Below are 26,722 nucleotides of genomic sequence, written 5' to 3'. Positions count from 1 at the left end.
CATCCTTCCCAGTTGGGAGTTATTCAAAAGAAGAATCAAAAACAAAATGATTTGTTCATTCTTTTTTTATGTAACTCTATTCATTTGGTCATCTATCATTTCAGATTTTCCACCCTTCTGTTTATCCATTCATTTCATCTTTATGTCTTCCATCCATCCATTCATCCATGTCGTTGCAATCATCAAATTGTTCATCCTTGTATCCATTAATCTGTTATCCATACCTGTGTTTGTTCCTGCGTTCATTCGTTTGTCTAGACTGATTGCTATAGACAAATCTGCCATTATATCACAGTGAACTTTGGTATTTAATACTATAAATACCCTGAAACCTCTTTAGTGACACAATAAAATGAATTAATCTTGACATGAAATATGAGCATAAACCCCATAAATTAAATAACCTTCCCTCTTTTTTTCCCAGGTGAGCCTCGATAAGCTTTACATGTCAGCAGCGAACCATGTGTTTGAGAAGAAGATGAAGCCTTTAATCTTGGAGCAAAGGAAAAATGTTCACGGACACGGCTACAGCAAGGAGACTTTGAAGGTGGCCAAGACCATGATGAAGTACATTCAGTGCATCCAGAGCCTGGAGTGGGCTGCAGCCACGGCACATAAGATCACACAGGAACTGCCACCAGGTCTGACCCGCTGCTGCGCTCGACTGCACAGTTTTTGTTGCTCAGGCGTCTTAATTGTCACCTGCTTCTCTGAAGGCTTGGAGAAGACGCAGTCTCTTCGGTACTGCTTGGGTCTTGGAGAAGCGTGGCTCAAAGATCCAAATCTAGAGGTCTGTGTTGCTGTTTTGACCCGCAGATATATTTACAATCAGATTCACGATGTCTCCTCACTTCAGGAAAGTAAACATAGCTTATTAAACTCTTCTGGTAACACTTTATTTGACGGGGTGTGAATAAGACAGACATGACACTGTTATAAACATGACATAACACCTGACATGAACATGAATAAGTCTTCATGAATATTTATGACTTGTCATAAAGTGTCATTCTGTAAATCATGACACTTTTAGTACAAAGTTGACATTATTCAACATTGTCTTTGTTATGACAGCTTGGCATTAACCTAGACAAAAAGCCCCGTGTCCCACAGATTTCCACCCATTGCATTGTAATTATCCACACACCTTTAATGATTAAAATCTGCTCAGATGCGTCTCCTGTGCAGCTCTGCTCCTCTCAAGCCTAAAACCGGTGAAATTTAATCTACATCTCAGAACTTAAAAGCTGAAATATTCTGACCTGTTATTAAAAACACTTTGAGAGCATTACTCTCTCTCTCTCCCCCCCCCTCTCCATGGAGACGCTGAAAACAGAAGTCATCACTTCCTTTTAGTTGAGCCTTTCCTCTAAGGCCAGCAGATTTTATCAATGCGTTTTAATGCAAGCTGTGTAGAACATTGCATTATTCATAACCGGCCGTTGAGTTTGTAGTTGATCAGAACTTCTGTCATGTAATTTAAAGTTTAGAGGAAGCATGAACTTGAGGAGAGTATTGATGAGGCAAAAATGCAGTGTGAACACACCCCAGAAGATGCATTTCTCCTTACACTCCAACCTGGTGAAATGTTTTTAGGAGAAGATGAAATCACCATTTGTGTCCCCTGTGATTTCTACCATGCTATTTTTTTTCCATCATCTGATAAATTGAGTCAAATTAAAAGGTATTTCAGTAAAATTATTCAACTGCACTATTGTGCATGTATTTATTTCTTCTAAGCATTTTTTTTTATGCCTTTACACCAAAATCACTTGGGAAGATTTTGTGTTTTTGCAGTGTAGCTTCTAGTGCAAATATCTTAGTAGACTTGAAATAGGACAAACTAACTTAAAAGTAACTTTTCGACAAGATATATGACCTTGTTTAAAATAATTAATTCCTTAATATTGATGAAAAAGTACTTGTTCTATTGACAGATAAATTAACTTATAAAATATCTTGTTATAAGTTAAATAATCTGCCAACGGAACTAGTACTTTTTCATCAATATTAAGGAATTCATAAATTAAAACATGCCTCTATAGCTTGCTAGAAGTTACTTCTAAGTTAGTCTATCTTATTACAAGTTTGCTAAGATATTTGCACTAGAAGCTAGACCAAAATCACTCGGTCAGATTTTGTGTTTTTGCTGTGTATGTGCTGCACCAACATGTTTGTCTCCGTCTGCATTCAGAAACGTTCTGACTGATCAGTGTTGGGCTCTGTCACAGGAAGCTGCCCGGGCCCGAGGGGAGACCTTCCTGTCGAAGCTGAAGCTGCAGTTTCAGCGTTCTGCCACGGAGAACATGCTGATCAGCAGTCAGCTGAGCAGCCCAGAGCTCCTGAAGCTGAGCGGCCTGCCTGCCCGGCTCATCATGGCCCTGTACGAACACAGCAGCGTGGAGCAGCGCTACAGAGAGATGGGAGGTCAAACCTTTCCCGGTGAGCCACAGTCTTAATTTACCCAATTTTTGTTTTTATGGGGTTTTAAAAAAAAATTTTTACTACAATGGTTTTCTTCTTGTTTTTAAAATATGTCTCAGATATACATGCTGCCGTGAGGGAAATCGCCACAATCAACAATGTGGATCTTGGGAAAATCTGCAACATGCTCTTTGAAAAATGGATCTGCAAAACAGGCCCAGCTGTTACCAAGGTCTGTAACATTTTCTTTTTTCTTCATGATAATCAATAATTTGTATCGATTCAAATCAAATGATTGTTTTCTGTTTCATTTACTGTTTTGCTTATTTTTACCCCAAATTAAAGGAAATGGGAAATCAGGATTGTGTGACCAACATTGAGGAGGATCCAGACTTATTGAGGTAAATATCGCAGCTTTGCTTGATCCTCAAATAAAGTTGCACTAATTTACAAAATTCGCTGCTGTAGCTTTTAGAAAGCAAAGTTAGAAGAGGCAGGATGCATAGAGCAGAAGCTTCATTCCTCTGCCCCGCTCACTAACTTCTTCCTTTAAATGTTGTCCTGCAAACATTGGTTTAAAAACTACAATGATGCAAATAAAATCTGAATATATTTACTCTATTCTACAGATTATCAAATGGTTGACATAGCGCATGCAGTAACGAAGAGCTTGAACACCTTTTCTTTCATTTACCGTCCTGCAGGGCGGTGCACATGCTGCAGTCCTACCCCATGGACGACGCGATCCGTCTGCTCAGTCCTATTCTTTTTGCTGAAACCTGGGTGTGTCTGAAAAACTTTTATTTTTGACTCGAGAAAGATTGTCCTGTGAAAGTGGCTGATGTTTGTCTTTAAGCTGGGCGAACTGATTAATCATCTTTAACCTTCCTCAAAATGATGCAAAATGCAGCTTCTCCTCTTTTTTTTTTAAATCCGAATTATAACTTTTGAAATACTTTTCCCCCCTCTGTTCGGCCACCTTGGAGCTGTTAGGAATTGCTTCTAAATGTTCTGTATAAATACAATTTGTCCTTACCTCAAAACCGCTTTCCGCAGCCTCTCAGCTCTTCTGGGCCTCGTCTGACTTTCTGCCACCGAACTCGAGTTCTGCTCTGCCTCATCCGCCTCGCTGACGCAGAGACTCTGGAGGCTCAGCTGCAGATCCCGAGGAGCAAATTTAAGTGAGAGGCCAGGAAACGCGCAAACTGCAGTTTTGAAATCAGAAGATGAGTTGGCACGAACGTTTTGTTTGTATCGTCACACGCAGGTGTTATCTGAAGTCTTACATCTTCGTGTCTCAGCTGGAGGCATTAAATATCCCCTACACCGTTCAGTCCTTCCTCAGCAGCCCGAAGGACGGCTTAGTTAAAGGCCTGTGGAAGAACCACAGTCATGAGCCACAGGTACATGCTGGCAGAAAGCTTTAGATCCACCAAGTTCTGCCACATTTCATGAAGTGGTTGTTGTTGTTGTTGTAGGCTGTACGTCTGGTAGCCGACCTGTGTCTGGAGTACCAGGTGTACGACCCCCAGCTGTGGAACAGTCTGCTTCAGAAGCTGCTGGGCTTCAATTTGGTGAGGGCTGCTGCACCAGAATATCTACCTTTACCAAACAACACGAGCTTCTGTTTCTAAAAAAATAAAATAAAGTGTTTTTAAGGGAAAATAATCGATTGTTGGCATGTTGAAACTTCAATGTGCATGCATCTGCTTCTTGCAGATCGGTCACCTCCAGACGGTGCTGGAAGCGATTGTGGCTGTGCCAGCTTTATGGGAGGTATTGCTGCAGTTAGTCTATTTTCTGTTTCAATAACAAAAATAATACAAATACCACAACTAATTATGGGTCGCCTATTTAAAACAGACAAAAAAATAAATGAATAAAAAATCCCGTTGCTACCTGTAAGATCTGTTACACGCCAGACGTCCCGCCAGCGGATGTCCTGTTGAAGAAGGCGTGGAGCCGAAAATAAATGGAGAAAAAAAAACCTTTATTAAAAACCACAACAACAGGAAATGCCGTTTTAACGAAGATAGACTTCAGATGATTTGTTTTATTTCCAGATTTCCAGTTTCTCCAGGACTTGGAGGAGTATGATCCTGGCACCGTTTGTCTCAGGTATGACATGTAAAACACTAAAGCAGATTAACTTGTGGCACAGGAATACAACCCAGAATTATTGTGAGATTTTGAAGAAGAAAAAAAGAACAATTCTTCTAATTTACATTTTGTTTAAATTTGGCATCCATTTCAGTATCCCACAAATCTTAGTTTTAATAAAACCTTCCTTAAAAACTTATGGACAGCTTTTTGCATGTTTCCATGTTTGGTGATTCACTCTGTGTCTTTGAGGATGGAGAGCCTCCTTGCCATCACCCTCATCTTTAGCTCTCTACATAGATTCTTAATTTAAAAAAACTGCTAGAGTCATGAATAATTATGATAAACTGTGCAATACCCTGTTTGCATGAATATTTGTACTAAAAATTCTCAGTACGGCTTCATCATAATGAAACTTTCAGTTTCATTATGATGAAGTCATGAAGTCAAACTGAGTCATGGGATGAAACAGTGTTGCTCATAACCCATATATTAATATAAAAGCAGATTACTAAGATGTGGGTGTCACCATCAGAAATATCTGAAGGAAAATGAAAACTAAAAGTGCATAAATCCTCCTGATGCATTGTGTGGAGACATTCAATAAAACAAACGCATCCTCACAGACCCCCTGGTCATTTCTTTAAGATGTGAAGGAGAAAATACTTTAACTACAGCAAAGGGATCTTCATGTTTAATTATTCAGGAGAAAACCATTTATCCCAGAGTTCCCAGACTGTCTTAATTTATTCATAGCTACACTTACAGACCTTTGTTCCCAATGGGGACCGACAGTCACTCCAGCAGGCCGTGGCACTAAATTACTTTAAAGCCTCAGCATATTAATCAGTCAGGAAGCAGAAACTTAACATTTCTGAAGAAAACCTACCAAACGAAAGGTTTGACTGTTAAAAAGAAAAGTTGAAGGGCAAAAGCAGAAAAACAACAGCAATCATCAATGAAAGCTCTGCTTTTTTTCATTCGGTGATCTTAGCTTTTATATGAGCAGATGAGCACGATTACCAGACAGAGACACATGAGAGAGGAAGGCAGAGCCTCTGAGCAGAGGGAGGAGATGTCGGTTCCCCGATCCGTTGCTCGCCTTCCTGTCCGCTTCTCCTTCCTTTCCGCTTCTCCTGGCTGTATCCCACTTCCACCCGTCTTCTTGGATACTTGCCTGATCTTGACTGATGCCAGGCTAATCTCCACCCTGGAGCATCTTTCCATATCGGACAGGGGGCTGACATCTGGGCCTTCATCCTTCCTCAGTGGCTGGCTTCCTTTAAATTTCCACACTTAACGTTTCATGAGACAGTGGCAAACAAAACCCGCTCTTCACTGTGTTGAAATATTTTACATGCATTTGTTGAGTTTTGGTCTTGTTTTTTAGAGTCATAAATGCATATTTTCCTTATTGAAATGGTGAGCGTTTATCTTGATTGATCCTGAATTGTTTTGTATTTTTGTCTCGGTAACAGCTTCGGTTCCTTTGAGCCCCGACCAGCAAGTGATGCTCTACAGGACTTTTGTTCTCCTGCTCAAGTAGGTTTTTCTAACGCTGACTCTAAAGGAGTGATATGGTTTACGATGAATGGTTCTAAGTTTTTTTTGGAGGGGGTTGAAGTCAGAATCTGAAACGTGTGGGAGGCATTTGTTTTCTGCCTACTCGGGTGATAACTGCAGGTGTTTTCAGTTCAGCTCTTCTACCAGCCTCCCACGTCTGCAGAACAACATTTTTGTTCATTTTACTTGCAAAAATAGTTCAGATTCAGTCGGATTGGATTGAGAATGAAAATTTGTAAGTGAATTTGGGCCTGTGCTTTGACTGGGCCATTCTAACTCGTGATGTGAAGCGGAGGTTTTATGCCTTTTATTTGACACAAACTCCATCTGCAATTCGAAAATGATTGGCAGACGCAGCAGCACAAGTAGTTGATGCAGATGGACACGTTTTAAGTTCTTTAGAGAAAGATTAAAATCTTTATAGCCTGAACAATTTTTCTTTTACTAACCAGTTTGTCTTTTGTTTTGTTTGCTTCAATTGTAATTTCATGGTGACAGGGTCAGACATCCAGTAACTTACTTGAGAGCAGACTTGACCACAGCCTTTAATTCAACTTGGCTAAATGCAGGAAGTTGTTTTGGAAAAACAAGTCTCTGAGCGTAGTCAAATGAGGAAACTTCATGTTTTTCTTTTAATAAGGCAAAACTCAGAAATGTTTTAGATCTACAATGAAAAAAATTGTTAAACATCTAAAACTAATATGACCTATTTAGCATTTTTAATTGAAAGGGGCTCCTTTGAACTCACAATTTAGCAGTTTTGGCCCATCTCTACTCAACCATTTTGTATGTAGGTTCATCTCATTTTCTGCACTTTTCTAATTAGCTTTTAGCTGCATCACCTTTTGTTTTTGACCCATTTAACACTTGAGCCATCAGTACTCTAGTTGTACACTCTTATTTTATTTTTATTTTCTTTAGGTGTCCCTTCCTCTTGAATCTGGACTTGATAGGAATCGCAAACCGGTTTGCCCAGTTCAATCTTCACGCCTTCGCTCTGGGAACTCTGCTTCTCATCCCCTGTGCAAATAAAAAGACACAGCAGATCCAGGTAAGAGCATTAACGTCTACTTCACGAGGAAAAAATGTAACTTCTGGGTTCTGTCTGTGACCAGACCCTGTGTCTGCTGTTTTCCAGGGGTTTCTGTCCATGTGCAACCCAGTGGCCATCCTTGAGCAGGTGGATGAGTTCATGAACACGGGCGAATTGGCTGGAATCCCTTCACAGGTCAGACTGGATCAAAAATCCTTCTATTCGCCTCTCACAACAGTTTGCATCTTCAGAGGAAAACACGTGAGGCTGATTTTACATGAGCAGAAAGCAATAACTTTTTAAATGATAACTTAATTTATTAAAGGAACAAAACTATCCAAACTGACCTGCCGTTATGTAAAAACATAACTCCTCTTCTTGATGTCTGCAGCAATCGATCATTAACCATCACTGGCAACTAATCGTTTACTGTGGAGGATGTTTGAGCCACTCTTCCTTGTAGAAATGTTTTTATTTTTTCACATTGGCTGGTTTTAGAACATCAACAACCTTTTTCATGTTACATCCCAGCATCTCAGTGTCTTTGTTTTTATTTTTTTATCCTTTAGATATGAACTTGTTGTGCTTTGAATCATTGTGTCACTACATAATCCCAGCAGCCTGGAGTTTTAGGCCATAAACCTCTGGCCAGATGTTCTCCCTCAGGATGAATTTATGCTCCCAACAAGCTGTCCAGCTGTTCGGTAAAGTTTCCCCAGAGCATGATACTGCCACTACCATGTTTGACTTGATGAGCTAGATGATTTTTTTTTTTAATCAAATTTAAGACAAGCTTTTTTGTTCTTCATGGCCAGCAGTGGTTTTCATCCTAGAAGTCTCCTTCAGGGTGCCATTTTTGCATTATATTATGAACACTGTACGCTCCTGGAGTGAATTTGATAGCTCAGTTACTGTTACATGTTTCCTCTACTTCTGGATTGATTCTCTTCATTGTGGTTTGCTAGAGTCTAAATTAATGACTTGTTTACTCTTTCGAAACCGACAGGTGTCAGTTTCTCGTGTCCTGTCTTATTTTGAATATGCTTAAATCAGGACATGACATGTTGCACTTTGAGATCTTTTCATAAGGTACTATTTAAGTAATTTCTTAATCCTTTCAACGACCTGGGCTAAAATTTTATTTAGCTGTCCTTAAAATGCACTTAATTACGTAAACTGTTAAACAATAACACATAGCAACATTTTAGACTACTTTATTTTGACGTCTCAGACCTCTAGTGGAGTGGTTTTGACTAAATCTGTAGCTAAATTTAAAGGTATTTAAAGTGAGCATTTGCTTCAAACTTTATTTTGTAATACTTTACATGTAATACTGCTTGCTAATTATCAAGCAGTTAATTTTATTTCTACTGTTTTACATAAACAATACATTTATAGTTTACAAAAACTGAACTGGTTTGCTGTAGTTGGTCACTTTTTTTTGCAGGTTTGTGTTTCTTGATTCATATTAGAGCCTCAAGCTTTACAGGTTCTTCCTGTACAAACATTCAGCTTCCATCCTGTTTGTATCACTTCTTTCTAAATGCATATTTCATGCAGAGAACACTGATGTATATGTTTCCTCTCTTTAATCTTCAACGCATTGACGTTAACGAGTCCCAGAAAACATGTGGAACAGGAAATTATGCTGGATGAGTTTGATTGTGTGAAGTTAAGGAAGCTGTTGGTGACACTGTTCAAATCGCCACAGAAATACAAAACGGTTTATCTGTTTAATTTAATTTAGTAATTTTGTTTTGGGTTATATTCTCTTCTAACTACAGGCTGATGCTTTTTTTATTCTCGTCAGATCAGGGAGACCGTCTTACAGTTCATCAGCCAAAATGGACAGCACCAGAAAGTGATGAAAACCAAACACTTCGCCCAGCTGAAGCAGCTCGTTGTGTCCAGTGGCCAACCGAACCAGCTGAAGGAGTTGGTGGAGTGTCTGATCAGCCAGAACTGGTAAGGATTTGTTGTTTTTCGTGAAAATTAGTTTTTTTCTTAAAGCACTTCAGACGTCCCTTCTCGTTGTCAAAGAATCAGATTGTGATATGAGAACACACTGGTGTGGACTCATCATCCAGGACAGGACTATTGATCCAAATTAATAGAGCAGTGGATCTTAACCTGGGTTCGATTGAACCCCAGGGTTTCGATGAGTCGGTCTCAGGGGTTCGACTGAGCCTGTGCCGCGGAGGTAAAGACACACTTGTGTAAAGTCGTGATGACGCCCCGCTTTGCCATCACTTGCTGCAGGGGATCACGTTACATTGCTTAGCCAATCAGAGCTGCGGAGGTGCACTGATTGAAGGAGCTCCACTCTCAGCATGGATTTGAACTTGTGTCTTTATTTACTTCAGCAAAGCTCACAATTTTTACTAAATTCTGTAGCTTTCGGTGTACTACTAAATCTGCTCCTTAGTCACATCTTTTCAGGGTTGGTACTGCCTCCAGTGGTGTGGAGGTGGTAACACAACTAATATAATTCACTAAATCAGAATACCACAAGGTCTTTATTATTTAATAATCTTTTTTCATTCTCTTAAGAATGTAGAGCTAATTAAATGATCTAAACAAGACCTTAAAGTGGTTTCAGTTTCTCTCGATGGCCAACCTGTTGAAACTGTGGCAAATTTTAAATACCTTGGGTCATTCCTGGACAGTCAGCTCAACTTTGCTGAAAACACTGACTATTTTTTGAAGAACACTACAGAAGGGTTCAGTGAATGTGCATATGAAACTGGTGGGTTCAGTACCTCAAAAAAGGTTAAGAACCACTGCAATAGAAACATATTGAAGCAAAACTTCAGGATGGGATTATTTGTGTCTTTGCAAGCTGGCTTTCACCAAGACCCCAGCTGTGGTTGCTGGTCGGCGTTTTTTATCGATGTGCTTCAGACATCATAAAAACCCACAGACTATATATTTGAGATGGATAACAAGAAACGACACCGAGAAATAAAGAAGTAACACTATGACTTTCTGAACTAAAATAGCATGAAGCAGCTTCTGCTGCAGGGAGGGGCAACTTATGGCTAACAAGTTTTATTTTAGTTGTGTTCAGTGGCTCGTAAAAGTATTAATATCAACTGAATTCTTTAAAAAATAAACCGCAGTCCTCATCTCACATGTATATGAGGTACGCCTCATAAATTATTTTAAAAATAAATTTGTTTCTTTCACGTGTGCATTTGAATAAGGTAAGAAATCAGTGGGTATTGAGATGTTTTGTGATGAACGATCACAAGATGTTGCATAACTATGAAGCCACCCAACTGGTAAAGACAGTCCATTAGAGTCACATTTGAAGGTCTAAGTGGTTTATTGGTGAACATTGGAGAACGAACAGCATCATGAAGATGCTCGGAGCTAGACACATGTCAATCCTGGAAGAAGAAGAAGAAGGAGAAAAAGACTGGAGCGGAGGCTTCACCTTCTAGCAGAATAACAACCATAAGTTTACAGAGCTGCAATGACAGCATATTTACGAGTTAGTACGGCCTAAATCCAAGAGTCTGTGGCAAGACTTGCAAATAAATGTTCACAGATTCTCTGCGATTTGACTCACTTGACTGTTTGGCAAAGAATCTGCAGATTTATGCCACTGGGTAAGTAAAGTTTTCCATTGTGCTGGTTTTATTTAAAAACTAGGCCGTGGCACATTTTTTCTGTTTATTCGGACGAGAAGAACAAACAGAAAACAGCCTTGTTATTGGGCTGCCCGCTCCAAGTCCTACACAAAACAAAAGTACACAGCGAAATTAAAATTAACTCCTGCTACTTTAAGTTCACTTAAAGTTCACTTAAATATTCTCATTATGGAACAGATTTATTATGATGGTGATGATAGCAAAGAATAACTTAACAAATCTATAAATAAACTGGATGTATTTAGGTAAAAACAAAAAAAAAACAAAAAGAATAACACCCACCTCTCCCGCAGAGCCAAAGAGGAGCAAATAATTTAATACCACAGAAGAAGAAACAAAGAGGCGGGGCTTCCGATGTCACACGTCTATGACAATGACAGTTTTCAGAGGCGTAAATTCATGTAAAGGAGCAATCTGAATAACAAGAAAATACTTTGTGTAATTAACAAAAGAGAAGTACAACCCGGTTACACCTCACCTTCTTCTTAGGCTTTTACTTCTAAAGAATAATATTTGAATGCATCATTTTCCTTCCACTTTGATTTACTTTGTGTTATTCTATCATGTGAAACTCAATTGGAACTTTGTGGCTGTAGACAAACAAAATGTGAAAAAAATGCCAAGGGGGAGTGAATGTTTTTACAAAGCAAAGCAATTTGCATGGTAGTGGTGGCTGGATCACGCTATGGGACCACCAACCATACAAACTTCTGACCAAAACTGTAAGCATGCAGTTCACTGTAAATTTGTACTAAAAAGGAGTTTCTAAGCACCGAACGTTGACGTTCTTTACTTTTTGTCATATAAGCCTTTTCCATCGTTAACCGCTGACTGGCGCTTACAGAACGAGCCGTTAAAAAAAGCCCAACGAAGCTTTCAGAACAATTTCTTCACTTGTCAGTTTTATGTACTTAAAACATGAAACTCCTCTTCAGTCAGGATGACGCCGATTTGCTCACTCGTGAGTATCTGAAGCACAGAGAGGAGCAGCAGGGGAAAAGGCTGTCCAACGGCTGCCTCAAGGTACATCTGCATTAGCAAACTGTTACAGCTCTGTGTTGGTAACAAACCAAACTTCATGCAGCACTTTTTTGTTTTTCAGGATTTTCTCAGCACGACCAATGTAGTGTCTGGATAAGGCAACGTTGTTTTTACTCTTTATATTTATACATTTTGTCTCCGTCTTCTTCAGGCTGACTTGCAGCATTTGCACTCACTTGTCTTTAACTTGTTCATGTAGCTTTGAATAAACTTATCGTTCTTAAATTGTTGGTTGAGTGATTCTTTAAGAGGGAAAACGAGCAATGCCTTTTCAGCTTATTTATGTTAAAGCTGGTCATTCCACCCCTTCAGTATTGATCAGAAACTAAAAGGCCTTTGGAATAATAGATGAATCTTCACCAATTCATCAGCAAACCAATTGAGCTTTCAGACGTTTTTTTTATAATTTTCCACAACCGTGTGGGAAAGTCTCCCCATCTTTTCTGAGTAGGCTGCTGCTCAGAGGGAAAACGGAGAGGCGAAGGTCCACCCCAGTAGCTTATTGTCTTTGAATCTCACCGTGGTCAAAGATGTAAACAATCCCACCCATTTGGCAGGAGACTTCAGTCTCTGTCGGCCAGAGGTCACACACCAGAAGTGTCACACACTGCCTCAGTTCTGTCTCTTTCTCCAGAGGATGGGAAGCATTGGTACAATGTCCTGAGTCAGAGCCCTGCTCTCTGTAAAGCAGAGCTTTATCTCTGTCTGATGCAGCTATTAACAAAAAAAGATTTTGATTAAATCTCTTGAAATCAGATTACAAAACACAGACAGGAGATGATAGCAAGGCTGATGTAGCACAAAAAGCTTCCTTTTTTTTAATGGACCACCTGAGAAGTCTCTCTGTTGGCGTGTTCTGACAAAACACTGACGAATCTTTAGCTTCTGGAAGTTAATGGCACATAAGCACCAAATAGTGTCTGTGTGGATAGGAGATTTAGATCTTATCAAACTGATACGTCTCAGCAGCATGCTTTTTTTTCTCTTTTACATGAACTGACATGTAGAACAATAAAGAAAGCGACACGATTCAGGCACAGACAGCAGTAAATTGAGAACAACGACCAAATGCGGAGGGGTAGGTCAGCAGTGATGGGTCCAGCAACTCCGACGCGCCGGCGCATGCATCAAGCCAACACCCGTGTCGGTGCGCGTATTGGTTTCAGCAAGTCACGTGACCAATGCATCCTCATTCCAAACATTTACTTAAATTTTCACTTTATGGTACATGTTCACATTCTTTATTGACTGTATATCAAATATATTTTAAATGTAACTGAAGATATGACATAATACAACATATAATATTCAATAAAATACAAAGACTTAAATCCTATTGTATAGACAAGGTCATCAAATCACTACGTTGCCTGTAGGAATTTTTAAAGTCCAGCAGGTGTCAGTATTGAGTGACACAGTATCAACACAGTATCAATACTGTGTTGCTATGAGTCGAAACGCCTCATTTACCCATCACTATAGGTCAGGATTGGGGTGTTGGGAGGACAGGGGGTGAAAAGACAGACAGGTTAGTTGCTGGACAAATCGCGCTACTGTTTGCAGAAGGCCTGAAGGAAAATCTGTCCTTATATGGCAGCAGCTGGAGATCATCGCGATGATGATCAGGTGCGAGTCATCACAGCTCAGCAACAGCTGTGACAGTCAGCTGCTCAGACCTCAAAGGAAACCAGACATCCATATCAGCCAGGAAGGGTTTAGGTGCATTTTAATTTACAAACTTTGTTTTACAGTGCCTGTATTTTGAAATAATAATCCTTTACAATACAGCTGAGTTTGCATCTCAGCTGTATTGTGAGTTTGTTCTCCATTGCCCTGGATGGGGGGTAAAAATATAAGGTTTTCATATGTAAAACAAGCAGGAAGCCCAGATGTATCAACATTTCCATAAAGCATACAGTCGAACTAAGTAATATGTGATATTCAAGCATTTTAATCTTTGTAATTAATTAAAGTATTCACTGAAAATGCAGATGGGTGACCCAGAAGAATCTGGTGCTGTAAAAAAAAAAAAAAAAAAAAAAACATTAGTTGGGATGCATGCTAGTAAAAATAGACTGAAAAAATTTTGATCTGTAATCAAAAATTGGTGATTTGATCTCTCACCAAATGTTGAACAATATTTTTAAAGACGAGCTCCGTTGCTCTTAATCAACTCGTCATTTTATGACAGAAACAATGTCTGTAGAAATATGCAAAGCTAGAAAGCTTTAATATTTATTGGGAAGTGTGGAGCTTTCACATTGACATCTGTTTAATGAGTATCGCCAAATACGTCAAAGTGAAGAGATGTCTGAGGTTAATATTTAGCTTTCTGCATTGATTTGAAATTACTCATACCCATATTTAAAGTCTTTCTGAAAGTTGAAATGGCCGATTTTTTTTTTTTTTTTTTTTGCATTTGTGTTCAGGTAGTGACTCATTTAAAAATTGTCAAGTAAGCTTTATTTATTGCACATTTCATGACTGGTACAAGACGGGCTAAATTCTGAATTACAATCCATACTGTCATCCATCCACAAAATTATTTAAACTAAGCTACGGTTCGGCAAACTTAAAGATGACACATAAATAGCTGTATCTGGTTGCAAAAACCCTCCAAGAAACAGAATGTCTTAATGAAACCAAAGCTTTTGGTGCAATGCCCTAGAAATATACGTACTAATTATTCAGTGTAGTTCTTTAAGTTGTCACAGTTGTTTGGTTTTGGACAACAAATGTAACAAGTTTGATGACAGTTTCATTTGTACAAAAATATCAGATTTCCTTAATTTGCATTCGTTACCCGTTCATTGACATTTGTTTCCATATAAAGTCATGAGAGGGAAAAAAAAAATCATTAAAACAAGGTGAACAAAAAGTGCAAAACTTTCACATAAAATGCACAACAAAAGAAATTGTATAAAAAATGCATTCATGGTCATACTGAGGCAGTCTTGTGCAAGAAAAGTACAGATAACACATTTTCCACAGCTACAAGGGAAGTAAAAACGGCATCATCTTGCTCAATCTTGATGCTCTTTGACCAGATGTTAACTCTTGAGTCTGCAGATCACAGCTGGCTGTGCGACTGGGACCCCGTCTCGCGCGTTCTCTTTTCCGTGCTCTCGCAAGTCTCTGTCTGGGGCAGGTGCAGCGTTCTCCTGCAGATCTTCTTGAAGGCCGGGCTGGAGAAGTAGTAGACCACGGGGTCCAGCGTGCTGTTGAGATAAGTCAAACTGACGGTGATGTAGAACACGATGGTGAGCTGCTCCATGTCGTCGCAGACGAACCCTGGCACCATCTTGATCCACATGGTCAGCAGCGTGATGTTGCTGGGGAGGAAGCAGACGATGAAGAGGACCGCCACCACCACGATGAAGTACAGAGCCTTCTTGAACTTGGTCTGGTTAGTCAGCTGTCTCCTCCTCAGGTGGCTGATGATGTGGAAGGTGCAGTAGAGGATCACCAGCAGAGGCATGTAGAAAGAGACGAGAAATGTGAACTTGTGCCAGGACAGGTTTCCTCTGGAGGTCGTGTCCACCATGAAGCTTTCGCAGTAGGTCGTGTTGACGTGTTGCAGAGAGAAGACGTGGGCGGTCATTGCAATGGGGACCAGCCACAGCGCCAGAGCGCCCAACATGGCCTTGCCCACGCTCAACGAGTTGATGGGGTGGTGGGGATGCACCACGCGCATGTACCTGTCCACAGCGATGGCCATCAGGAAGAAGGTGCTCCCGCTGCGGTTCATGGCCAGCATAAAGAGGCAGACTTTGCAGATCATCTCGCCGAACATCCAGCTGATCCCCGACAGGTAGTAGCTGGCCCTGAGGGGCAGAGCCATGATGAGCATGAAGTCAGTCACTGCCAGGTTGAAGAGCAGCACCGTGCTGCTTTTCCAGGGCCTCAGGTGGAAGCAGAAGATGAAGAGAGCCAAGCCGTTTCCAGCGAGACCAAGAAAGAACTCTGTGACCAGCAGCGGAGGGAGCACTCTGATCAGCACGGGTCCACTAAAGTTGCACAGCATGTCGGCGTTTGGCGTTGCTTTGATGCCTGCAGACGAGAGAATGAGCCCCAGAAAGGCCGTCCTCCGTCTTAAAAGGGAAACACCAACGCAGAAGAAAAAAAAAAGTGCTAGTTGTGTGGTTTGAGTTTTCCAGGAAGCCACGAAGGTTCTTCTTTTTGTTTACTTTTAATTCATACTTTTTCAAAGATTTTATAACCGTTTAGAAAGTTGCACACATGCTCATTTCCAGTACGTAGCCATCTGCTTAGATGCAAGATGCATTTTATTCACCATCACGTTGCAGATGATTGCAACCACAGTTGAGCAGAATCATATCTATTGACCAAAGTGAAGTAAAAGCTTCTAAACTTTGAAATACCTTAAAGCATTACTTTGACTATATTTCATAGAGAATAAACACCCAGTTTTCAGTAGCAGCAGCACTTCTCATTTCAGCAGTAGCTATTTATTCCTCTTCTGAGAAACCAGAGTTGAGACGCGATGAACAGCACTAAGTCCCACACGTGTTAAAGTCGAGTCTAATAGGTTGATTGCAGCACTACTGAGAACGGATCTCCTAAAAAAAAAAATTGTAATGAAGAATAAACCCTTCTCTTAGATTGAGATGACAAAAGCTGACTTTGATTACAAACTAACATTTCCCCAAAGCAGCATCCTACAGCACAATGCAAAAGCGTCCATATCTCTTGGATCATTACATGTTACATCCTCCAATTTTAATGCATTTTATTTGGATTTCATGTCCTACACCAAAATAATTAATGTAACAGTTTTTTATACAAAGCTATATTTGTAAGGTGTAGTGAACATGCAGCTCCTTTTACACTCGTGTATGAACAACCAACAGCCTTCAGGAGTCACCTCATCAGTGAACGGTGTCCGCTGGCATCCATTTAATCTCAGTCTGAATGCAGCTGTTCTATGAAGGCCTCTGACGGGTTTGTTTGAGAACAAACGGCATCATGAAGGAACACAACAGATGGAGTTAAAGAAAGGTTACGACATGAAAGAGGAGAGTATTCCCCAGAGAATAATTAGAGGCATGTGGTAACTCTGGAGGAGCTGCAGAGATCCACAGATGGACAACTACTCGCCACGCATGCTGCAGATTTTGCCCGTATTGAAATTGTGAACGGTAAAAGAAGTCTGCTGCAACAAACATGTGGAAGAAGGTGAGCCACACCCAACCTGAAGTCACCGTCCATGATAGCGGCAGCATCATGTTGAGGGAATGCTTGCTTTCAACACAAAAGTTGGGCAGCCTAATCAAAGTCCAGACTTATTTCAAATTAAGAATCTGAGGCAAGAATTTAAAGTTGATCTTCTAAAACGCTCTACATCTGATCTGGCTGATCTTCAGCTATTTTTCCAAAATTGGTCCAGAGCAGTGGTTCTTAACCTTTTTTGAGTTACCAAACCCACCAGTTTCATATGTGCACTCACTGAACCCTTCTGTAGTGATAAATAAAATATTTTTTTCCCCGAAATTCAAGACATAGGGGTGACCCAACTAGAGTCTTCAAAATATAGTGAGTGTTTTCAGCAAAGTTGAGCTGACTGTCCAGGAATGACCCAAGGTATTTAAAATTTGCCACAGTTTCAATAGGTTGGCCATTGAGAAAAACTGGAATCACTTTAATATTGTTTAGATCATTTAATTAGCTCTGTATTCTTAAGAGAATGAAAAATTAATAATAAATGATAAACACTTTGCGGTATTCTGATTTAGTAATGTAATTATATTAGTTGTGTTACAACCCTCACACCACTAGAGACAGTACCAACCCCGAAAAGATGCGACTAAGGAGCAGATTTAGAAGTACACCGAAAGCTACAGAATTTAGTAAAAACTGTGAGCTTTGCTGAAGTAAATAAAGACACAAGTTCAAATCCATGCTGAGAGTGGAGCTCCTTCAATCAGTGCACCTCCGCAGCTCTGATTGGCTAAGCAATGTAACGTGATCCTCTGCAGCAATTAAGCGGGGCGTCATCACGACTTTACACAAGTGTGTCTTTACCTCCGCGGCAGAGGCTCCGTCGAACCCCTGAGACCGACTCATCGAACTCCTGGGGTTCGATCGAACCCAGGTTAAGAACCACTGGTCCAGAGAGACACTCTAAACGCTCTGCAGCTGTAACTGCAGTTCTTCTCGCAAGCTTCGGCTCGGAGGAGCTGAACAGAAATTCACTCCGTCACATTGTTGGCCTCTTTGTAAGTTAAATTCATTGTTGTGTTTCAGGTTAGTTAGAGGTCAGCTTACAGAGCCTTATAATCAAATCTTATCGTTACATCGCAACGCAGTGTGTATTTTTTGATTGGAAATGAATAAATATAAATTTCTGCCGACCCACAGGAGAGTATCACTGCTGTCAGTCTTTCCTCTAGAAAATCAGGAAGGTCTGACATCATTCATACTAAGAGCTGTAGTATGTGGAGAAGAGAAGTGATGTTGGTAGTTTGTGTGCAGACTTCTACATCCTCAACAATGTTTCAGTTTTATTCAGAGTACGAAGCTGCACAGATGAAGTGAAATAAGATGAGTTTCTCATGGTGGGTGTTAGAAACTCGTGGTCTTGATTTGCAGATGCATGTGAAAAACCAAAGTGTGAAACATAAGGTGTGAAGATGAGCGTGTGGCTGATTGGTGTCAATTATAGCCTTCAGCAAAGGAGTGTGTGATACTTTATTGATCTGGTTTCCAGTTAGCAGTCATTGACACCAAAAGTTATTTCCTTTCATCTGAGAGGGAGAGTTTGGACAAAGCTTCTGGAAAGATCCTTACTGAAACTGTTGGCATTTTCAGTAAACTTTGTAAAAAAAAAAAAAGGTTAAAACATCCAACCAGAATTGTGTTGAATTTTAAGCTGTTGATAGTTACCGAAAGTGTTTGATGTCTATTGAACTACAGTCAATAAAGAACTGAATGTGTGTTTGAGTCTGTGTATTTTCTGATCAGAGGGAAATTTGTAATGAAAATTAATAGTTTCATTACAAATGAAACTATTTGTAATGAAATAGTTTCATTTGCTGTCTGTAACCTTTCCCACTCTGAGCGGTATGTGCACAGGTCGGGTGCATCCCTTTCTAAGCATTGACCGAGCTCTTAGTGGCAATTATCAACCAGCTCATTTAATTCTTGTCGTCAACAGAGCTAAAATGACTGGAGCAGATATTGGGGGGAACAAAACCTCCAAGGCTCAGGTGTTTTAATGTGATACATCTACAAATAATTGCTTAAAAACATAAATTAGAGCTCTACCACCTCAAACTTACTGGCTAACCACCAAGATGCATTCAGCGTCAATACAGGGGATTTCAACCATTTGAACACTTTCCTGCCAAACTTTCACCAACTGGCGAGTCGAGTCAACTGGCCCACCAAAGATTATAAAACACTGGATCTTTTGTATGATAATGTCAGTGCCACTGCTCTATGTATATATATTGGTAGTTAACACCACTTTACTGTATAAAAATGTGCATTTTATTTTGTATTTCATTCTTACTTACATTGACTGTTTTTTGTATGCCATGCTGCTGCTTCTCAACATTTTCCCAATTCTGGGATTAGTAAAGTACATTTTATTTTGTCCATAAACATAAAACTGTCTTTTTAACAACAAGAAACAAATAATGGGCATTAGTAAATTTATTCATTTTATCTTCCAGACAAGATTTTTTACAGCCTTTATTCAACAGTAGCTTGACAGGGAGGAGATCAGAGAGAGGAGACGACATGCAGTGAGTGTCTCACCTCAGTATGTTTTATTGGAAATCTAAGAGACCAATACAAAGTAGAGATGCAACAATCTGCAAATTGTTGCATGCATGTGCGTTCAGCCCTTTTATTCTGACGCCTCCAAATAAAGTTATTGCATCCGTTTGTCTTCAATATTCATATAATTAACAAAGTACACCAATGCCTAATGATCTGAAAGAAAACAATAATACCAAAACAGGAAGCCTACCAGGAAATGACCACCCACCCACACCGGCCGAGGAGACGAGCAGGAAATCAATCAGAACAAGAGGAGAATCTGTTAAATATTATTTCTACATTTTGCAAAACAAATTATTAAAAAAGTTATTCTTAATTTAAAAAAAACATGGAAGAAGAGACACCGATCATTTTCAAAACACTTTTTAGGTTGAAAACTTAACAGCAACAACACCAAAGCCCCACTATGCAAGAAATCTCATATCTAATTTGGGTATGAAAGCCGCAACGCCCTATTTGAATATCTTGAATTCTCTGTGTCAGTGAAAGAGTAGCTTTTGGTCAAGGGAAACTGTGGTCAGTTGGAAATGCTAAAATGATTTATATTTGCTGTTTCCTCCCTCAAGCTTCTCACAGTGGCTTGCTGGACTTCAGGTCCGTTCCACCTGACAGAACCGGTGCAGCTCAGTCACACACACCTTTTCACAACTTCTCCATAGGACAGAGATCAGGGCTAAACATTAACAAAACATTGGGTTTGTTGTTCTGCAGCTGTGGAGGGAGAGCTCTGATCAGCACCGGTCCACTGAAGTTGCACAGCATGTTGGTGTTGGTGTTGCTTTGATGCTTGCAGATGAGAGAATGAGCTCCTGAAAGTCAATCTGCAGTTTACAAGGAAGACCAACAGAGAAAAACGTGCTAAATGTGCGGTTTGAGATTTTCAAGAAGCTATGAGGTTCTTCTTTTTATTTACATGTAAATCAGATTTTTCAATATAAACTGGCTAAAATCTTTCGTTAAGGTTTTTTACGGCCTTTATTCAACAGTAGTTTGACAGGAAGGAGGTCAGAGAGAGAAGGAGACGACATGCATAGAATTTCCCGAACCTGAGAACACCGTAACACCAACATAAGCCTCTGTTTATGTTGGAAACAAAACCTGTAGAAGTCAATATGTTTCTGGATTTACATTATGTCCTCAGGATAATAATAAAAAATGACAATCAATAAAATTATTTATTAAATTGTTTCATAGTGCTGCAATGTATAATGAAAGGCTAACAGTGTTGCACACAAAGTGATTGGTTAAACTTTTTGAACATTCATAGTTTAAATTACTTTGTTACTTTCTTACTTTAACACGAGAGATAAAAAGAATTATATGCAACTGTAACTCACCATGAATATAATTTTAGTTGATAGCTTACACATTTAATGTTTTGTGTGTTTAACTGATTGCTGCATTATTTGTATAAGTATTAATTTTCTTTTTTTGAATTGAAATTATACATGTATAAATATTTGTTATTGTTTCTGGGATTCATTATCCAACACGATTCCGTTTTTTCTGCAGGTTTATTGCAAAGTTAGGCTATTTAAAACCACCAATGAGAGCAATGATTTCATGCGCTACAGGGATTTAATGATTTGATCTGGGTTTCAGTATCTGAATTTATATCTCAAATAAGCACAACTTCCTAACAACGTAACAAAAACAGCAAATGAATGAGGATTCTTTGAGTGAATGACATCGGATCCCTGTGAGCAGCCAGAAACCTGCTGACTGAACCAGAACAGAGACTGGAGAATCTCAGGAGACGTTTAATTGCTCAGCATTTCATTATGGCACTCATTCAACAGAGTCTATGTCAATGAATTTGTCCAATCTTAATTAAAATGTTGCTTCCGTTTGTGGCTTGCATCATGAGATCAGTTTAGAGGTAGTTTAAAGCATGTTTCACTGCCCGCTGGTGGAGATAAATTAAAAGCTTTATGCGATCAGATGATCTGAGAGTAAGATTTCAAAAGGCTGCCGCAAAAGTATCTACTGCCGTCTAGTGGACAAAGCTTAAAAGTGCAGCTTTTTCTAAAGTAACTTCTGGGGGTGAAACAAAAAGGAGAAAGCATCTGAAATCATTTAAACCTTTGTAATAAGTTTATTTGTTAAACAAATTTGTACTGAGAAAGTCTCTTAAACATTACTGGCATCAACGAGAGGTTTTCCTTTGTTTTATGAATCTCATCATTAATGTAACATACCTGAAAAATATTGATAAAACTTAAAAATTTTCAACTAATCAATGCCAATTTCAGCAATTTAACTCTTTTTTGTATTTTAGTTCTCTCCATAGCAAGCACATACATTTTCTGAAATATTTCCTTACTTGGCAATTCTAATACTTACCTCAGTTTTGTTATTTCATTATTTAGAGAAGAGTTGAGAAAAGAGCTTAGATTTAGTGCTCCTTGTTTTATCCAAGTCATATAGAAATAAAAAAAAAGGCAATAAATTTAATACTGAATCATTTTTGGAATTTGGCCAAAATCTTAAATAGTCATTGGAAAATATATGACTTTTTTTCCATCGCAAATATGTACATTGGCAGAGTTTTGGTAAATGAAAAAAATATTTTCACCTAGTGGAAGGCAGACAAGCCTGACACTTTGAAAGAATTTCAACGCCAGGAAGGAGGATAAAAATAATTGAATCTAAGAAATAGTTTCAAATTGTAATGGGGGTAAACATAGAAACAAGACGGATTGCTTTATTAAGTTTGAAGGCAAATTGAAAGCACATATGTACTACATTTGATTCAAAATGAAGTGATGGGACTTTTAAAATATCCAAGAACTTAACACAACTGCATCAAAAAAACGTGAGTAAAAAAAGTGTAAAGGATGAAAAATGAAAACAGGTAAACTTTCCACCTTTCTACAGTTCTCTTTGCGAAAAGCCGTCTCTGCGTGACTTCATTTGCCCACCGTAACGTCCGCCACATTCTTTGAATAAATCATGCATTTCTTTGGGCTGTTTATACATGGATGCTTCTCCTTCTGCCTCACTGGATTGGATTCTGCTTTGTAATGTTTGCGTAGAGTTCAGACAGGGGCAGAAAAATCTGAAAGAGCCGGTTTGGCCTGCAGGACAGACAGCATGTCCCCGTCATGTCCACCCCTTGTTGTCCCACCAGCCGTTGTGCTTCTTTCACCTGCATACCTGTGAACAAAAACATCACGGTTGAAACTCCACCCAGTCCCAAAAAAAGACTAAACAAGAAATTCCAGTTGGACAATCTTGTAAGCAATATTTTTCATGTACATTGGTGTACATGGTGTAATCAACTTTTTGCACACATCACACGTCTGGTTTGAAAATGAAAGAGCGAGAAACACAACCATTAAACCATTAAAAAGCAAATCAAAGAAAGGTTACAAAATAATGAGGAAGTGCAGACGAATCTAAACAGCAGCAGAGAATAAAACTGATAGGCTACAATAGGATGAATTTCATCCTAACTTATAACCAAAATCACATTTTTGAGCATCGTGTGTTAGAAGATTTTGCAGTGACATTGGTAAATATTTAAATGATGAATTCAGTGGTGGTGTCTTTGCTCCTCTATCTGTGCTTCTATCACTCTGTGACCTTTAGTATTTTGGCTGGTGTCATTTGTATCCAGCGTTATCATCCGCTGCGGTGTCCAGAAACTCTGTCCAACTGGCTAAATCACTAAATATTACATTAGCAGGAGAAATGCAACTCTTGGAATAAACAATTATTGCACTCCAAGCAGTCCTGTCCAGCAAAGGGCTCATGCTGTGGGAGTCATATTCTTCAGGGAAACTGATGGAAAAAGGATGGAGCTAAATTAAGTAAAAAAAAAAAAAACAAGCTTAGAGGCTGGAAGAAACTTTAAACATAAAGCAGCGCTACAGTGACATGGTTTCGATCGAGGCATATCTCTGTATTAGAATGGTATTTTCAGAGTTTAAACTTAAATCTAATATACACACAGGTGTGGGGAGAATCAATGATGGAGGCAATGCTACTTTATCTGAGCGTTCATTTTATGAAAATATATAATTTTTGGGGGGCTAGGCTGTTAGAGGATCCCATATTTTCTTTTAAACACCATTAAAAACCAGAGTGAACCTTAATTTAATTTGATGTGTTATAATGGAAATCCGACAGCCACATGCGCCACTGAAGGTGTCGTGTCAGTCCACCCACATCATCTGATTCTCATTTCCTGGTTTGTGTCATCAGTTGTAGTTTTTTTTTTCTTTCGTTTCTTTTTAACCGGATGAAACCTCAGGATTAGAGAAATAATCGCGAAATAATAATAATACTACTAATAATAATAATAATAGTGAAAATGGCTGCCTAAGTGCGTGATGAGGCTCTTTAAAGGGGGCGGAGCTTAGAGCACCTGTGAATCAGCACGCAGATGGAAAAAAGGAGAGAAGAAAAGGAAGGAGTCGAGTTACCGATAACATTTGAGTAGTTTGAGTTGCCTTTTGCAGTTGTTACCTTTTATTTTCGATTTGGGTGCGTGGAATACAAGTAAGTGATGTTAGGAAGTTAAAAATATTGTTTATGTATATGAATATTTAAGTTTTGGCGTTAATTGATTGCATGCTTCGTTCACGTGCGCACTTGAGCTACACAAAGTGGGTTTTCTTTGTGTCGTGTTTAATTAGAAAAGAATGTCTGTGCAACCTTTATTAGTGTAGTTGGTTAAGTTAGTGTGTTATTTCAGTCATTCATTCATCAGACACTGATGTATTATTATTTATATCTTGTAGAACCACACCGTTACGGCGAAATAAAGACTGAACAGCAAGTGCAGATTGAACCAACCGACTCTGGTTTCTTTGGGGTTCTGACCGGACTCACCACAGTGATTTGACATTTCCATCAGCGAGTTACAGTTTTCCTAATTTTTAATAATAATCCCGGTGCATTTTTGATTAATCTGAATGGCGCCCGTGAATTCAGATGAAGGGGCAGAACAAAAGAAAAAACACAGATGGACAAAAAAAAAAAAAAAGCTGATCTGAAAACAACCTGCCTGTAGATGGATGTACTCGCTAGAGGACACGATGATGATGATGATGATGATGATGATGATGGTGATTCCCTCCGCCCCCTACCTCTTGTGGGTGGATCCGTCCACGTAATGCTAAACTCACCCTCGCGTTTGCTTTTCCTGCTTCCTTCTGCCGCGGCGCATCAGCAGTAAAGGGAGCCGCAGCTCGGAGATGTGCAGACGTCTGGTTTGACACTCTCGGCGGATACGAGAGGAAACCCCCGCACTTTGAGCTCCCCTGGACGGTTCGGAAAGCAGCGGAGGGACGGCCCTTCTTCTCGGTGAAAGCGTCTTTGTGCCGGCTGAAGGATGAACATTCATACGCGGGTGAAGAGCAGGAGGACCGAGCATCACCTCGGAGCGGAGAGGGACCACTTTGACAAGCAGCAGGTAAAAAAACGCACACGGACACGGAGAGTGCAGGGCTTTTATCAGGCAGTGGAGTGGAAACCTGCGGGGTTTTCTTCTTTTTTTTTTTAAAGGCCTTCTGCGTGGCTTACCGCATAGGCCACATTTACGGCCAACAATTTAAGTCAGAAAATGAAGCTTTAATTAGAAAACCAGGTGTACTGAAGGCCTCACAGCTTCACCATGCACATTTAAACCTGAAACACAAAAATTCAACCTTTTATTGTTTAAATTACTTGTTACAATTTAGAGATGTCATCATTCACTTTCCAGCACTGGATTTAGCCCAAATGTATTTGTTTCAGTAAGAAGAAAAAAAACTCTTCAAAGTGAGTTCTGTGCAGTGGCGCCACCAAGGGGGGCCGAGCGGAGGCATTTACCACCTCAATAAATTTGCTCATGCTCCCAGACCTTTACCATATTATGTTACCAGTACGGGTTTACAAAAGGAGAGTTCACGTTTTAGAAAGGTGCAATATTTATTTATCCTTGTTGTTTTTTTCTGTACTTCATATGCTATTCTAAATTATTTTTAAAAATAAATTTGTTTCTTTCACGTGTGCATTTGAATAAGGTAAGAAATCAGTGGGTATTGAGATGTTTTGTGATGAAGGATCACAAAATGTTGCATAATTATGAAGCCACCCAACTGGTAAAGACAGTCCATTAGAGTCACATTTGAAGGTCTAAGTGGTTTATTGGTGAACATTGGAGAACGAACAGCATTATGAAGACGCTTAGAGCTAGACACGTGTCAATCCTGGAAGAAGGAGAAAAAGACTGGAGCGGAGGCTTCACCTTCCAGCAGAATAACAACCTTAAGTTTACAGAGCTGGAATGACAGCATATTTATGAGTTAGTATGGCTTAAATCCAAGAGTCAGTGGCAAGACTTGCAAATAAATGTTCACAGATTCTCTGCGATTTGACTCACTTGACTGTTTGGCAAAGAATCTGCAGATTTATGCCACTGGGTAAGTAAAGTTGGGATAGAAATACGACTGAAAGTAAAGTAAATGCGTGCCTCTCTAGCCAGATCCTTTTTCCATTGTGCTGGTTTTATTTAAAAACTAGGCCGTGGCACATTTTTTCTGTTTATTCGGACGAGAAGAACAAACAGAAAACAGCCTTGTTATTGGGCTGCCCGCTCCAAGTCCTACACAAAACAAAAGTACACAGCGAAATTAAAATTAACTCCTGCTACTTTAAGTTCACTTAAAGTTCACTTAAATATTCTCATTATGGAACAGATTTATTATGATGGTGATGATAGCAAAGAATAACTTAACAAATCTATAAATAAACTGGATGTATTTAGGTAAAAACAAAAAGAATAACACCCACCTCTCCTGCAGAGCCAAAGAGGAGCAAACAATTTAACAATACCACAGAAGAAGAAACAAAGAGGCGGGGCTTCCGATGTCACACGGCTATGACAATGACAGTTTTCAGAGGCGTAAATTCATGTAAAGGAGCAATCTGAATAACAAGAAAATACTTTGTGTAATTAACAAAAGAGAAGTACAACCCGGTTACACCTCACCTTCTTCTTAGGCTTTTACTTCTAAAGAATAATATTTGAATGCATCATTTTCCTTCCACTTTGATTTACTTTGTGTTATTCTATCATGTGAAACTCAATTGGAACTTTGTGGCTGTAGACAAACAA

At 39.4% G+C, this 26,722-nt stretch overlaps 3 protein-coding genes and 1 long non-coding RNA gene across 7 annotated transcripts in view; 2 read left to right on the top strand and 2 right to left on the bottom strand.

The window, feature by feature from the left end:
* kntc1 (kinetochore associated 1) overlaps window positions 1–26,722 on the top strand; it is a 43,492-nt gene that overhangs the window by 16,107 nt on the left and 663 nt on the right. For 2 of the 4 annotated variants that reach the window (XM_008418568.3, XM_008418569.3), the window contains exons 46-62: window positions 425–641; window positions 717–790; window positions 2,232–2,442; window positions 2,544–2,656; window positions 2,770–2,825; window positions 3,129–3,207; window positions 3,481–3,605; window positions 3,692–3,827; window positions 3,903–3,998; window positions 4,144–4,200; window positions 4,488–4,542; window positions 6,003–6,066; window positions 7,009–7,138; window positions 7,226–7,315; window positions 8,931–9,085; window positions 11,709–11,796; window positions 11,876–12,039. In XM_008418568.3, coding sequence (XP_008416790.2) covers window positions 425–641; window positions 717–790; window positions 2,232–2,442; window positions 2,544–2,656; window positions 2,770–2,825; window positions 3,129–3,207; window positions 3,481–3,605; window positions 3,692–3,827; window positions 3,903–3,998; window positions 4,144–4,200; window positions 4,488–4,542; window positions 6,003–6,066; window positions 7,009–7,138; window positions 7,226–7,315; window positions 8,931–9,085; window positions 11,709–11,796; window positions 11,876–11,911 — 1,782 coding nt within the window. In that variant the 3' untranslated portion in view covers window positions 11,912–12,039. Of the gene's footprint in view, window positions 1–424; window positions 642–716; window positions 791–2,231; window positions 2,443–2,543; window positions 2,657–2,769; window positions 2,826–3,128; window positions 3,208–3,480; window positions 3,606–3,691; window positions 3,828–3,902; window positions 3,999–4,143; window positions 4,201–4,487; window positions 4,543–6,002; window positions 6,067–7,008; window positions 7,139–7,225; window positions 7,316–8,930; window positions 9,086–11,708; window positions 11,797–11,875; window positions 12,040–24,796; window positions 25,037–26,722 lie in introns of those variants that run through there. The other 2 variants (XR_014088923.1, XR_014088922.1) reach the window with 1 other exon arrangement.
* LOC103470261 (hydroxycarboxylic acid receptor 2-like) lies at window positions 14,280–16,867 on the bottom strand. Its single transcript, XM_008418570.3, has one exon. It carries the CDS (start codon window positions 15,836–15,838, stop codon window positions 14,885–14,887), a length of 954 nt encoding a protein of 317 aa, XP_008416792.1. The 5' UTR covers window positions 15,839–16,867; the 3' UTR covers window positions 14,280–14,884.
* Window positions 22,306–24,888, bottom strand: LOC103470263 (uncharacterized). The gene is made up of 2 exons (XR_534473.3): window positions 24,750–24,888; window positions 22,306–22,773 (listed from the first exon to the last, which is right to left on the bottom strand). It is a non-coding gene; the product is annotated as an uncharacterized LOC103470263 (long non-coding RNA).
* hip1rb (huntingtin interacting protein 1 related b) overlaps window positions 24,036–26,722 on the top strand; it is a 46,298-nt gene continuing 43,611 nt past the window's right edge. The window contains exon 1 of the mRNA XM_008418571.3: window positions 24,036–24,120. The gene's annotated coding sequence lies outside the window, so the exon portion shown is untranslated. The remainder of the gene's footprint in view (window positions 24,121–26,722) is intronic.

Source organism: Poecilia reticulata, chromosome 9, assembly GCF_904066995.2.
Source record: "Poecilia reticulata chromosome 9, P_reticulata-male-v2, whole genome shotgun sequence".
Classification (NCBI taxonomy): Eukaryota; Metazoa; Chordata; class Actinopteri; order Cyprinodontiformes; family Poeciliidae; genus Poecilia; species Poecilia reticulata.
This window is presented reverse-complemented; position numbering and strand designations above follow the sequence as displayed.

Excerpts from the sequence above, each read along its gene's own strand:
- LOC103470261 (XM_008418570.3), bottom strand. The coding sequence starts at position 15,838 with ATGCTGTGCAACTTTAGTGGACCCGTGCTGATCAGAGTGCTCCCTCCG.